We start from the raw sequence: 14,844 nt of genomic DNA, 5'->3' as shown, positions 1-14,844 counted from the left end.
AGGAAAATGCTGCCTTATGGCTTTGTTTATAGTAAGTATATTGGATGAGTGTTCAGGAAATGGTCATTCAATCAGAATTAAAAAAGAAAAAGAACTTGTATTTGTTGGATCTGCTTTCTTGGGTTCGATGTTCATTGACTTAGTGTTAAGAAATCTGAAGCTTCTGTCCTTTATTTAACTTGCATGGGTGATTATACTTAACACAATGAATTCTTTCATTGTGTTTGGCTTGTATCATTTATTAGTTTTAGTTTCCAAAGGTTTCTGATCATTAGACTTCTTGTATAGTTAAGTTCTGAATCTCTCACGTTTGTCTTTACTTCAGATGGTTCAACAAACGATAGATTCAAAATTTAGTGAGTATGGGCTCAGCAATACTGATACTAACTTGTCCACACACGATAAGCAATTCCCACTTGTTTTTAAAGAAGACAGCATTAAGAGATGTGCAGAATGAAAATAGAATTCCCAAATCTGTCGGAAATTCTCCATTATCAAAGGACAGAGGACAGACTATGAACAGCTTTAAGGTTTCTGGAGCCAAGAGACCATCGTCTGAGGGCCTGATGAACCCTCCAGTTCTCCGATATGAATCTTCAACTAGTGGTGCTCCAAATTCTCATCTTGTTTATGTCCGCAGGAAATCTGAAGCAGAAACAGGCAAGCTTGGTCATCATGAGGAGACTGTTCAACCAAAAACCCTCCCAGATAAATGAGCCAACAGTCTCTTCCTTTCAAGCTTTGGCACCTATGCCTGTGGCTTCCCCTATAAGTTTCATTTGGAAAACCTTCAGTTCCTCTTCCTCTTGGACAGTCTAGCATAAGGTTTGCACCAGCAGAATCTAGTTGTCATCCTGTTGGTTCCACTGTCCCTACATCTAATCTTATGGCAGATAAAAATATGCATTGGGAAAGAGCGGTATTGTCAATTGCAGATTTTATTGAAGAAATTGGATGAATCTGATCAAGAGGAATATGCCCAGAGTAAGTCTTGGAGTTTCAAATTGAGATAATCTATTTAACCACTGCTAAGCATTGATTTCCTTTCTCTCTCAATGTTTTTTTTTTTCCCTGCTGCAGAGCTTCGGTCAGTTTCCTCAGTTGAGCTTAGCAGACACGCAATTGAGTTGGAAAAGAGATCAATTCAACTTTCACTGGAGGAAGGTAACATGAATTTCCGTTCTGTGTGCCTTTTGTTTTCCTTTGAATGTGTGTATGGTAAGGTAAGGTCAAACACAACCCTCATAAACTGTAATATGCATATGATTTGGGGAGTCTGCATGTTTGAGGTGGGCTTAATGAGCACCACATGTAAATGAATGTGGCCTGCATAGGCATTGTGTTGCACGAGTTGCACAATGAGATTCGAAATGGATAGCAAAATCTCTCTAATTTTGAAGACCATTATATAATTTACCTCTTGAACTCGTCGCCCGATTGCCAACTATATCTTCTCTAGAGTTTCATTATGCTTTTGTGACTGTCAAATTTTACACTTAATTCCATAATTTACCATTAGTTATGCTATTGTAGGATTGTGTGCTTTGCTTTAGTTTTGAGCAAGTTTTCTGCGCATTGTCATATTATATTTGCCAGCCATGTCTTCTTCACAGTAACTGCACAAGTTGTAACAGGTGGTGCCATTACCTATTCTGAGGTCCATAACTGTTTCAACTTTCAATTCTACTTTTTCTCGGTCCCATTAAAATAGGCATTTGTTGCTAACTATGATGTCTGTTCATGCTTGATAAATTCTAGTCTCTTTCACTATTTTGAGATTATTGGAGGCCAATACATCACTCTAATTCATTCCCAACTTTTACAGCAAAGGAGTTGCAACGTGTTGCAATATTAAATGTCTTGGGGAAATCATTGAAGAATTTTAAAGCACCCTCAACTCATCAAAGCCAGTCAGAGAAATAAGAGGATGTTGGAATACCTTACTGTGTTATATACTCTTTGACTAAAGATGGGTGAAAAAGGACCCGTCTGCACTTATTTTGACTCTACTGCAGTGGCTGTCGACATTTGCTGTAATATTGCTCTGGCAGCATCAGCCATACTTCAATCTCTAGCTCCAAAATCTATTGAGAGTACTGAATTCTAACCGTGTTGTAATATAATGTTTAGTAATGTTCATCTTAATTGTTTGTTTTTGTTTCTCCCTGCCTTCCAATTCCAATCCAATTCTAATAGCAATGTTCTATTCACAAGTATCTAAACATATGGATGGGAATTCATATCCTTTTGCAGAAGTTAATCGCTAAATTACTTCTGTTGAATTATTGTGTCCAACTGTTAATGGCTAATTATTCCACCTTACTTTGTAAACCTATGTGGTCTAATGTTGGGGAGATCTGTACTTGGGGGGGGGGTTGGGGAATGTTCAAAAGACATCATTTTAATTCAAAATCTAAACTACGTGAGATTCCCCATTTATATGTCAAAAAAACTCGGCAAAATATTATTAGAAAATTAATGCTGGCTTAAGTTTCTAAAATGAAATTATTATTTAATATTCAATATTATATTTTTAATAATTAAAGGGGGTTCAACTTGCGTAGCATCACCCACATTTTCCCACCTCCACCCTCCAAACACAACAGAAATCACCAATAATTAGCCTCAATTGGAGACAAACGCAATTTTTCCAAGAGTAAATTACTGGTATTCTAGTGTTAGATTAATTAGCAGAAAATCCTTTTTATGGCCATAATCTCAAACGTGAGAGATTAGTGTGGTTAGGCAGTTTGATTGGTGCTAACAAGAGTCACCATGTTTCAAGCACCTTGTGGATAACTACAACAAACAAAACACATAGAAACCGCCACTTCCTCACATTGTATTAACTGCCTTTAACTGCCATTACATCTACATAAGCAACCTCTTCTCCTGTCGTTACATTTTTTGTAATCTTTCTTTCTTCCTCTTTCTCGTTCAATCTCCATAACCCTTACTTCTCAAACAGTGATGACAGACCATAATACTGATCCCCGACCCTGATTTCTGCCTTCCATCATCTTCTTCAATCCCTACCACATACCACCATCAAAACCCACGTAAAAAAAAGGACTAGGCTGATCAAGATTGAACCAAGTTTGCTTCCTTCTAGTACAATATGTAGGCCAAAATATTACAGTAAACCTGACCCTTCTGCACCAAAGATCACAAGACCTTGTAGTGAGTGTGGCAAGAAGTTTTGGTCATGGAAAGCACTCTTTGGTCACATGAGATGTCACCCTGAAAGACAATGGCGTGGCATTAATCCACCTCCCAATTATCGTAGGCCTGTTTCGCCTATTCAGCCAGTAAGTATTGTTAGTCCTACTAACTGGGAAGACATGATGACTGCAGAGGATCATGAGGTGGCTTCTTGTTTGTTAATGTTGGCTGATAGTGATGGTGCAGCAATGTTGAATGTAATGATTTTGGGCGGCGGGGTTGGTGCTAGTAGTTCTCATCAAGTTCAAGATCATGATCAAGTGAAACTGTACTCGTTTCGAGTGCTCAAGTTGCAGGAAGGTTTTTGGGTCACACCAGGCACTAGGGGGTCATAGGGCAAGTCATAAGAATGTGAAGGGTTGCTTTGCATTAACAAGGAGTGATGGTTGTGAGGTTGTCGAGGATCATAGTGGGAGTGGTGATGTGAAGGAGAACGTGGATGATAACAGCAAGGCATTGTTGGTGTTAGGGCACAAGTGCAGTATTTGCTTGAGGATGTTTTCCAGTGGACAGGCACTAGGTGGACACATGAGGTGCCATTGGGAGAAAGGCGAAGAGAACTCATCATCCATGAATCAAGGACTTCATTTTCTTACAGCAAAGGAAGGTTGTGGGTTGGACCTCAATTTGCCTGCCCCAATGGAAGATGAATCATCCTCCTCTTATTCATCAGGTCTGACTTTGGACTTGAGATTGTGCCTCTGAAGGAAGTCATGATCTGGGTTCTTTCCTTGTAAGGGTTCTTTCACTAAAAATTTGGTATGTAACTGACTTGTAACCTTAGCTTAATTAGGATATACTAGTAATCTGTATCATTGATGCTGCTGCCCCAAATTTGGGAGGCGTTATATGTATGCACTTACAAGTATGCAAAAACTCTTTCACTACTGCTTATCAATAGTATTTTTCGGAATTCAATCCATAATTTTTATAGAACACAAATGAAGATTTATTTAACCACGAGAACTGATTATGGAAACACTGACGAACCATGTTCCCCTCCCTCCCTCCCTCAGGTAGATCCTCCCCTTGAAGTTTCATTGTGCATATAATCTATTTATTTTACAAATGGCAACTGATTTCCTGTTAAAATATGCGAGTTTTTTTAGAGGTAATTAGTTATTAGGTCATGCTTTAGAAAACAAAGACACCAGACTGACCATCGTCGTATTGATTCCGATGATGAGCAGCAACATATACAAGTGGTCAGGTTAGTTGTTGACCAGCACTGTACAGTTTAACACTTGGTACGTGGCATCTGGATTTGCGGACAGCCCAATATTTGTTAGTTGCCTGAACATTTAGCTTGTAAGTGATAGATATGAAGACGAGTGCACGAAACATGCCGCCTGAAGTTTCATATATAAGAAATTTATTTCTCATAGTCTCTCTGAATGACTACCTATATATAACGTGAAGAGCAAACCCACTTATCTGCGCTAGCTTCTAAGGATCTCTACGGACACCAAAAAGTGTATATCAGAAGGATAAAACACAAGGATCGCAACGAAATTGATAAATTAGAGTATCATAACAAAGCTGCAGTGCTTTTATAAGCTATATCCTAGGCCAATGATTAGTGGGCAGAAGCATTCAAAATACAAAAAAAATGTTTTGAGATGTATAAAACTGCTTTCAGCAAAGACAAATTATCATCCAGCTCACCATGCTATGATATTTGCTGTTAGCGTGCTGCCATAGTGATTCCCCTCCAAAGCATTTATACGTTACCGAATTGTGTTGGAGTTATTCTCTCCAAAGGATTTCATTGACATTGAAGAAACAAAACTGAATGTGGGAGATATTGCCCATGCTATACAATAGGCTTGCTGGAGCTTTAGAATTTGTCATGGACAAGGAGCTCAAGGAAGAACCGAACTGGAAATCATAGCTGCTTTCTGATGGAAGACTCAATACAGGAGAAAATCAGAGTTTTGCATCATCTCCTCCACAAGACGAATCATCTTGGACTGGCCCATATGGTGGAGGCCCAAAAAAAGGGGGAAAAAGTGGCTGTTACATGGAACTCTGCACAAAAAACCTAAATAAGAGTTCAAGGTTGATAATTGATTAGGATGACTCTCAGGTGGAATTAGACCATAAGCAACTACTTTCAGAGTTGGGTCAGCTTCAAAAATATTCTAGACCCAAAAGCAATATTGAGGGTCATGGAGTTTTTTCTGTTTTTTGGTAGACGTCGCTCATTAGGCAGAGGAAAATTTAAGAAGAGACAGACCAAGAAAGAGATGCAGAAAATCATCCTGCAAGTTATTCGACAATATATTTTGCATAAAGGCCTTAAAGATGATGCTCAACAGCGTGGTGGTAAACAAATCGCTTATTACAAACTGAAATCACACATTTCATTATACCTATTATTACAAGTAGCATCTAGCATTTCAATGTAAAGATGTAACCATTAGAAACCTTAAAACTGTTTCATTTGTTTCATCTACGTTGCTGTCATCAGTTATCAGGCCCTGGCTGTGTGTGAGTGTGTGTTAGGATTAGCTATACAGACCAACAAGGTGCTTACACTGTTTGCTCTTAATTGCCGTTTTCCCTACCCTAAAACTCTAAAAAGAGATATGCAGGCAACACGGTATCACACGATGGCTTCTCGAAAGATCAAGAAGGCTGACCACTCCTTAAGAAACTCCAAAAGATGATTGAGCTCGGCCAAGGTGTTGAGGGGTTCCATTCAGATTGAATCTTTCTATTCAGCCTTCCTGAACTAAGCTCCAAAATTTTCATTTCAATCTCCTTCATCATCATTCAAGATGATTGACAATTTAAAGCATTCAAACTCTCCACCTAAGTCTAGAAGTTCTGGCAAGTAAGTGCTCTTGTTCAAGTACTGCTGTTCTGCTCAAGCAAACCAGCGCATGCCACTAGCAACCTGCAGGATCGAGCAATAAAAAACTCAAATTTGGTGTTATAAATAAAACTTGCAGAATCAGAATTATGTGCCTTGAATCAAAAGGTTATATCCCAGATTCACAAAACAGTGCGTGAGCTCCAAATTCAGCAAGAACCTGCACAATTTGGCCAGAGTTGCGAGAGGAAGGTGTCTTCAGAAGTCAGCCATTTTCGGAGAAGAAAAGGTCCTGCTAGGCTTGAAACCAAACTGGGATTTCAGGGACTTGCAACGAGAAATTGGCAAGCGTTTCAAAGATAGATGATTTTCAATGGCACTGATCTCAGGTATGTGGATGATGATGTTAGTGAGGTCGCTAGACCTGTGATGGTGACCTTGAGGAGTGCAAAGAGAGACACAGTAGCATCTCTCAAAGCATCACAATTCAAGATATCCCTTACTATTCTCTACTGCATTTGGTTGCTGAGGTTCGGTCTAATCCATGATTGGTTCTAGTTCTTACTTTCGAATGTCTTGTATCTGCGTGACATGACTGGTCTGGAGTTTAGACAGAAGGTAGATTGCTAACAAAATCATGAGTTTGTTCCGAAACTTTTGAAGTTTGACTTCAGAAAAAGATGTCACCGAGGAATGAAATGATTAAAAGAGGAATCCTGATATTCTTTAATTGCTGAATTTGCTTTGTAAATGCTTAATGTGATGAACAACAATAGAATTTAGGATAAGATAAGCATGTTCTTTTCATAGCCATTAATGCACTTGAAATCCAATGGTGAATTAAGGACTGAAACACTCTCACAATCACTTTTTAACTGGAGAATTCTTTTGATCCAATATATAGCCAAAGGCCAATAGCGCGCGCGTAGTAATTAGACGTTTCTGCTTTTGAGAAGACGATATTTATAAATGAAAAAAAAGCCATCAAGCTGGTGGGGGCTACAAAAACAGAGCAGGACGCAGAAGACAGAAGAATACTCTTGTGGTTACGAACTTACTATTACTTTTAATAATTTTACGTATTAAATTATATGTTATAATATATTTTTTTTTTTTTAAAATTATTTTTAATATTAGTATAATTAAATATTTAAAAATACTAAAAATATATTAATTTGAAGAAAATAAAAAAATAAAAAATTTAAATTTTTAAAAACATTTTTGAAATGGCAAAACAATACGGACGGTGTATAGTTAATAAATTAAATTGATTGCCCACATTCGTATTATTTCTCTATTAAAAATATTTAGATATTATCAATACTTTTTTTTTTCAAAAAAATCCAATAACTATGGTGTCATCAATTAAATAAAACTTGCTTTATTTAAATTATATAAAAAAACATCAATAAAAACTAAAATAAATAAAAAAAACACACTATAAAAAAATTATAAAAATAATACGCCAATACATGATCAACCTTTTAATAAATCAACTTCTTTCAAAAAACAAAACATAAATATATAGAATTTTTCAACGTCTTTTTTTCATAAAAAATTATAAATATAAATTGAAAACATTATGCATATATCTAATTAAATAAATCACAAACCATTGTATAAGTAAATGAAAAAGAAAGTATTAATGATAAATAAAAACATAATTAGAAAAATTAAAGAGAGTAATGTAAATTAAGATATTTAATATTGCAATATGAGTCATTTACTTCGTTGTGTTTAATGAATTTGTATATGAAAACCAATTTGAAAAAAAAGATTAAAACACACATAAAATTTAAAATAAAGGAAAAATAAATACTATGCAGGGTTGCACATATTAAAAATATTATAAAAAATAAATATTTAATCTATATAAATATACAAAAAATTACAGATGAATCATAATACCTATGAAAAAATTAAACACACATAATATATTAAAAAACAATTGTTATTTAACAAAGGCTAAAAAAAATCCAAAAAAATCATAAAGAAGTGATATTAATTAAAACATTAAATTTTAAAATTATTTTTAAATAAAACATATAGAAAAACATTAATATAAAAAATAAAAAACTTTGAAAAAAAAAAAACACAATGAGGCTAAGTGTTGGTGGGCCTGGCTTGCCCAATCAAGGAAAAGGCCCTCGTGCAGGCCTTTAATATATAGTTTTCAGTTTAATAGGGGTGGACCGATGTTGTGTTCGTTCTAGTTGCTTGGAATAAAAAAATAAACGTGTCATCTGAAAATTCAATAATTCAACCACTAGTGTGGCCACGAAAGAACAAATGTTGTTTTTTATTTTTTTAATATAAAAATATATTTTTCAAACCCATAATTGACCAAAAACACCTTAGTAAACATTCTAGAAATCTTATTAAACCAATCCATGACCTAAAAAAACTAAAAATTCAAAAAAGAGCCCAAAAACCAAAAATTAAAAATCTTTCCGAGTCCAAAATATGTTTTTTTAGGCATTTTTCAAGATTAAAAAGAACACCTAATATTAACCCTCTCATCATATGAAATCTAACCTTTAACATAAAAATCAATTGTTTTAATGGCCAATATTCTTTCCCTAATAATAAATTTTTGTTTTAAACTGGAATCTAGCACCCTTCTCTCTACTCCACCTACAAAAAAAAAGAAAAAAAAAGAGGATTCTAGTTTTTCAAGATAAATTAATAATATATGCAAATGGTTTTGCTTTGGCTATTATGGTTACTCAGGTTACTGGATGCATTGAATATGATGATAAGCTATATATATATTAAGTAATAATTTAAAAGGTCGTGGCGCAAAGTATTGTAGCTTTCCCATGAATTTAACTTTTCCTATCATTAATATATTATATTATTATAATTATAATTATTATATTATATTATATTATAACATATACTAAACTGTCTATATTATATTATATTAACTTGGTTTAACTGGTTAACCTAGAATTTTTTGTTTTTTTTTTCTCTTAATTAATTTTTTTCGTTTAGGTTTAGTTTGTTAATGTTAAATTTCTTTTCTATTTAATTATATGACTTTCATGACACGTATCCCGGGCTTGACGGGTTAACTTGGTTTTTGACGGGGTTAACCCAGTTAATTTTGGGTAAACCATCAATTTATTTTTTCTATTTAGTTATCAACTTTCATGATGCGGATTCCGGGTTTTGGATGGCTTAACCTGGTTTGACGGGTTATCCCGGAATTGTTTTTCTTTTAATTAAATTTTTTTCGTTTAGTTTAGTGTAATGTTTAAATTTTTTTCATTAATTATCAGACTTTCATGACAGCGTATCCCGGGCTTTGACACATGTAACATAACTTCGGTTTGATGGTGGGTTGGCGAAAACCACATATTAATTCTGGGTAGCGGTAAACCCGTCATTGTTTTTTTCCTATTTAGTTATCAAACTTTTCATGATGCGGATTCCCTGGGTTTGACGGGTTAAACCACATTAATTTCACTGGTGGTAACCTTTGCGTCAATTTTTTATTTAATCTATATAGCTATGCAAACTTTCATATATAATGCGGTCCCAGACTGGTTTAACCTGGTTTGAGAGGGTTATCCAGTTTAATTCAGATTTTTTTCTTTGCTTCATTCATATAAGTTTTTTTTTTTCCTATTGATTTTTTTTTTCTTTTTAATTGATCACGCTTTTATGGACACGACCTTATAAACAGACCCACAATCCAATGCTTTTGGATCCAGTGTTGCAACCAGACTCATTTAAAACTTAAGGCATGTAAGTTTAATATTATTATTAATATTATTAAATATTTACTCCAGGGTCAAGCGCTACAACCAAATCCAAGACTCTTGGGTATAACTTTGCAGAAAGACCTAATACTTTTAATTAAATTTTAATTTTTTTTATATTAAAAAAAATTAACCCGCGGTATTCGGCGGTTCGTGATCTAGTAACTAGAATATATATAAATGGAAGTGGTCCTCCTCTGGTTGATTGATTAGGTTGATCAGCACAGTATATATTTTAAAGAGATATATTTCGTCCCCGGGGAAGTGAACGTGGACAGCTTCAGGTTGTTTGTTCATAGGATAAATTATAAAAGGATTCTTAGACCTCAAAAACATGGAGATAAATTAAGGGGAATGTACAATCCAGTACTCTAAATATATCATTTTTCAAAAGTAAAATTAATGTTAGAAAGGAAAAGCTAAAATATAAAATCATTGGATATTCAGTTACTGTTGATCTGAGCAGGAAAATAAAAAGCTGGTTCTGAAAATGGCGTGCACAGTGATAAGAAGGAAGGTAGGGTTATCCTACCTAACGATTAGATGAAAGAGATGACTCCAATATTTTTTTACTTGAGAATATCGTTAAGAGAGGTCTCCATTATTGATTTCTTTTCCGGAGTAAATTATTCCTCCACTGCTCTGCGCGCGGCAGGAGCAAAACTCTTTTGTATGCAATCAGTGCGGAATTATTCCTCGAATATCCACATTCTGATCACTTCCGTGGGTTATAGAATATATACCTAACAAGTACAATGTCCATTGATACTGTTGTACAACGTCCCTTTTTTGTTGAGTACCCAATCTTTCTTTGTGAAACCATAGCAGTACCCTGTGTAAAAACTAGAAGATATATATAGTAGCCCTCTCATCTACCAAATTCGGGGATGCATGATGTCTAACAAGAGAAACAGAAGCTAGTTTTCACCCAGAAAACAGTCTTGGTTATTTTTGTACTGCAGCTGCTCTTGAGTTTGATATAAAGGTTCACAGCTCTCTGCTTTCAGCAAGGCATGGTTACAAACCGACTGGAGAATCTGGCCTATCTGAATCAAGAGTCTTTCAGAAAGTGAGTTTCTTTCTTGCTTCATGTTTCTCTTCTGTTATTTTAATACATGGCTTATCATAGATGGAAGGTCCAATCCTGTTAGTTTTCATAGAAACAAAGCATGTTAGTTTTATGATTTGCTTTTGAAATGCATTTCAGAGTACAGTTTTACCGTAAAGTACGTTGGTATCCTGGATTTTTCTCCTTTTGTTCATGTTTTTGAGTTGTACTTCTGTGTTTCAGGTTGAAACATTCCTAATTTGGAGTATATATAAGCTTCGGTTGGTGCAAGTTTCCAAGCAAGTTGACTATATGGATGACCATAGTTCCTCTACCCCCTAATTCTACATTGGATATTTTCTCAGGAAATGTCACGAACTGGGATTTCATGGATGAAATTCTTGTATCAAGGGTGGTTTGAGAAGGGATGGAGGGTTCAACTTTCTGCAGCAAGGTCTCTCCACCTCTTAATGTTCTACAACGACTCTTCACTATATATTCCTGTTAATGGGGACTCCTAATTTGAGCATAGCCCTCAACCAGCAGGACTATCAAGAAGAAACAGAAAGGCATTGCCATGGAAATCCACCCACTAGATTATCAAACAGCACGGAACTTTGTTCAGACTGAACTTCAGGATGGAGATTCTGTGGAGACTTCCACACCTTTGTTCGCACCCCAAAAGCTGTCGAAGTAGAAGCTGCTGGATCGGGTTTCGAAAATGGCAGATGGTGCAGAGAGTAAATCCAGGGAATTCATGTTCCGTTGAAGGAGAGAGTAATGCAAGCCCTTGGATGCTTGAAAAAATCGTATACAAGATAGAGATATTCGTATCCAGAATTTGGCTACCCATGGAGAAAGAAGGGAAAAGAGTCCTTGCTACTATTGATCAGCCATACTCTGTCAATCCGAGTTGCAAGAGCCTTGCAAGTTTATAGAAAGAGTTTCAACTGCCTATCATTTCAAGCAGAAGAGGATGCAAGAAGTCCTGTAGGGTTCCCCTGTCGGTTTTCTTGGAGAAGCTGCCTGAGTGGACTCCTGACGTACGTCTCTTCAGAAGTGAAGAATATCCACATAAAGATCATGCAATACAACATAACATTAGAGGGTCTCTTGCACTCCCCACTTTTTCAAACAAGGCAGTGAGACTTGCTTGGGCATAGTTGAGATTGCGACTACCATTCAGAAGATTAAGCTATCGTCCAGAACTAGAAGACAATCTGCAAAGCACTCCAGGTTTATTCGTTTCCTACGTATCTTGCAAAGGTTTCAATTAGCTATCAAGTTTTACAATGAGGACTGTTGTTATTATTATTTTATGTTAGTTGCATATAGGCTTTCATGTTTCTTTCATTTCATATCCCTTGACTTGCATTTAACTTTCAGATTTTTAATGATCGAATGCCTTTCAAAAGTAAACAATGGCTATCAATTTTCTTCAAGCCTGTGAAATAAGCAGAGAACTTTCCTCGTTTTTTTTGGTCTTTATATGCATGTTGATTTGCAGGCTGTTGATCTAAGAAGTTCTGAAGACTTCTGCTCTCCTGGTGCGGAGGTACGTAGATACTAGACATTTTAAAGACAGACTCAAGGTTTCTGAAATTTTTAGCATTCATAACCAAGATCACAATTGTGTTCCTTTCATCACAGACTTGCAATCGATTAAATCAAGCTGCGGTGCCTGAGATTTCAGATATTGTGAAATCTGTCTGCAAGACATATAGATTGCCCTTGGCTCTAACATGGGCCTTATGTAGCCGCCAAGGTAAAAGTGGACGCCAGCAGTTTCCCGAGAGGTTTTAGCTCTTGTATTTCCACTGTGGATTCTGCTTGCTTTTTAGCCGACAGAGGTTTTTTTCAGGTTTTCACATGGCAGTTTTGAGCAATACCTTTTCCTAGGACAAGGGATTGTGGGGAGAGCATTCACAACACAAAGGCAATGTTTCACGAATGATATGACTTTCCTTCAGCAAGAAAGATTATCCTTTAGCTCACCATGCTAAGATATTTGGTCTTCATGCTGCCATAGCGATTCCCCTGAGAAGCATTTCTAACCGGATTCGTTGAATTTGTGTTTGGAGTTATTCTTGCCAAAAAGATTGCCAGAGATACCGAAGAGAAAAAGGAGATGTGGGATTTATTGCCTGTTTCCATAAAACAGGTTTGCAGGAGTCTACAAGTTGTCATGGACAAGGAGCTTGATATAGAAAAAAATTAAGAGTTTTTGTATCAATCACCTTCGAAAGAAGCTCCACCCGACGAATCATCTTGGATTGCCGCATGGTGGAGGCCCAAAAGAAGGGTAAAAGTTGCTGCATCACATGGGACTATCCCAAAAAGAACCTAAAGAAGAGCTCAAGATGATAACTCATGGGGATGACTCCAAGGAGGAGTTAGACAATAAGCAAGAAATTTCAGAGTTGGGTCAACTTCAGCAAAATCCTAGACCTAATAGCAGTATCGAGGGTGATGGAGTTTCTTCTGCTTTTTGGCGGACGTTACTTGTTAGGTAGCACAAAACAAGTAAGAAGAGACGCACCAAGAGAGAGATTCAGACAATCAGCTTGGGAGTTTCTTCAACAATACTTTGCCGGTAGCCTCAATGATGCTGCTCAAAGCCTCGGCGGTATGAAAATGTCCTATCTCAACTGAAACCACATGTTTATATTTGAAGTAATTAATGAGTAGCATTTCCAATGTTGGATTTGAGGCTCCTTTATTAGATTAGATGATTATCATTACACAGACGAACATTTGCCGGAGACAACTTGATCTTAATCTTCCTAAACCTGTATCATCATTTTCCTTTGTTCAGCTAGTTTCGCTTTCTTAAAATATCATTTGTTAGCTAATCAATGGTGTGCTCACACAATTTGTTTCTAATTGCAGTTTGCTCGACTACTCTGAAAAGGATAATGGCAGACAACACGGTATCAAACGATGGCCTTCTCGAAAGATCAAGATGGTTGACCATTCCTTACGAAAACTCCAGCAGGTGATTGATACAGTCCATGGTGCCAAGGGTGCCGTCCAAAATGAATCTTTCTATCCAGCCTTCCCAGGACTGAGCTCTCCAAAACTTTCAAGTCATACTTCTTATTCATCATTCAGGAGTATTGATAATTCAAAGCACTTAGACTCTCCACCTGATGATTCTTGCCCTTCTGGCATTGCCTCGAAATCCCATTCTTCTCCGTGTAGTAGGAGCTCTTGTTCAAGTAACTGCTGTTCTGGACGAGCACAACAGCATGCTGCCACCGCCATAACTGGCTCAAGCAATGGAAATGGCTCTTTACTTGCAGAAACCTCGAATGGGATTTCTAAGAGGACTTGCAGTAGTGAATTAGCAGAATTGCATTCCTTGAATGACCAAGGTGGACCGGACTTTATTGTAAGATCACAAATTCACAAAACAAGGACAGTCAGTGATCATGTTCATCAAAGTGAGCTAGAAAGTCCTCCACGTTTTGGCCAGAGTTTACGAGAAGGAGGTGTCTTCGGAGTCAAAGCCATTTATGGAGTAGAAAAGGTTAGGTTTTGCTTGCAACCAAAGTCGGGTGTAACAGACTTGCAACAAGAGATTGGTATGCGTTTCGAGATAGATGATTTCACATGCATTGGTCTCAAGTACATGGATGATGATGGGGATTGGGTTCGTTTGACTTGTGATAGTGATCTTGAGGAGTGCAAAGAGATACACAGAATCTGTCAAAGAAACACGATCAAGATATCCCTTCACAAATATCCTTCTCCATGTGGTTTCCGATGTTCATTCTAAGGCTTCCATTGATTTTCTTGCTAGTCTCTACCACATACATGATTGGTTTGGACTTACGACATAGTACGTAGAAGTGTTTTCTGAGATTTCTATTCTGTTGGAAAGTTTTACTAAGAAAAACAAGCCATCCATGAGGAATAAACAAGATTATACTTTCTCACGACCCGAATCCCGGATCCATGACTGGCACATAGGCAAGGTTCTCCTCCAAGGTTCC

General features: G+C 36.6%; 1 protein-coding gene, 1 long non-coding RNA gene and 2 pseudogenes across 2 annotated transcripts; all 4 read left to right on the top strand.

The window, feature by feature from the left end:
* Positions 1-325: 325 nt before the first annotated feature.
* Positions 326-2,162, top strand: LOC118062705 (uncharacterized; annotated as a pseudogene).
* An 808-nt stretch (positions 2,163-2,970) lies between these two features.
* Positions 2,971-3,927, top strand: LOC118062707 (zinc finger protein ZAT3-like; annotated as a pseudogene).
* An 8,140-nt stretch (positions 3,928-12,067) lies between these two features.
* On the top strand, positions 12,068-12,635 carry LOC118062708 (uncharacterized). The gene is made up of 3 exons (XR_004689812.2): positions 12,068-12,085; positions 12,357-12,404; positions 12,500-12,635. It is a non-coding gene; the product is annotated as an uncharacterized lncRNA (long non-coding RNA).
* Positions 12,636-13,170: 535 nt separating this feature from the next.
* On the top strand, positions 13,171-14,627 carry LOC118062702 (protein NLP2). The gene is made up of 2 exons (XM_035076538.1): positions 13,171-13,358; positions 13,739-14,627. The coding sequence occupies exons 1-2, from the start codon at positions 13,171-13,173 to the stop codon at positions 14,625-14,627; spliced, it is 1,077 nt and encodes a 358-aa protein (XP_034932429.1).
* The last annotated feature ends 217 nt before the right edge of the window (positions 14,628-14,844 follow it).

Source organism: Populus alba, chromosome 9, assembly GCF_005239225.2.
Source record: "Populus alba chromosome 9, ASM523922v2, whole genome shotgun sequence".
Taxonomy (NCBI): Eukaryota; Viridiplantae; Streptophyta; class Magnoliopsida; order Malpighiales; family Salicaceae; genus Populus; species Populus alba.
The sequence above is the reverse complement of the archived record's forward strand: the minus strand, read 5'-3'. Positions and strand labels throughout refer to the sequence as shown.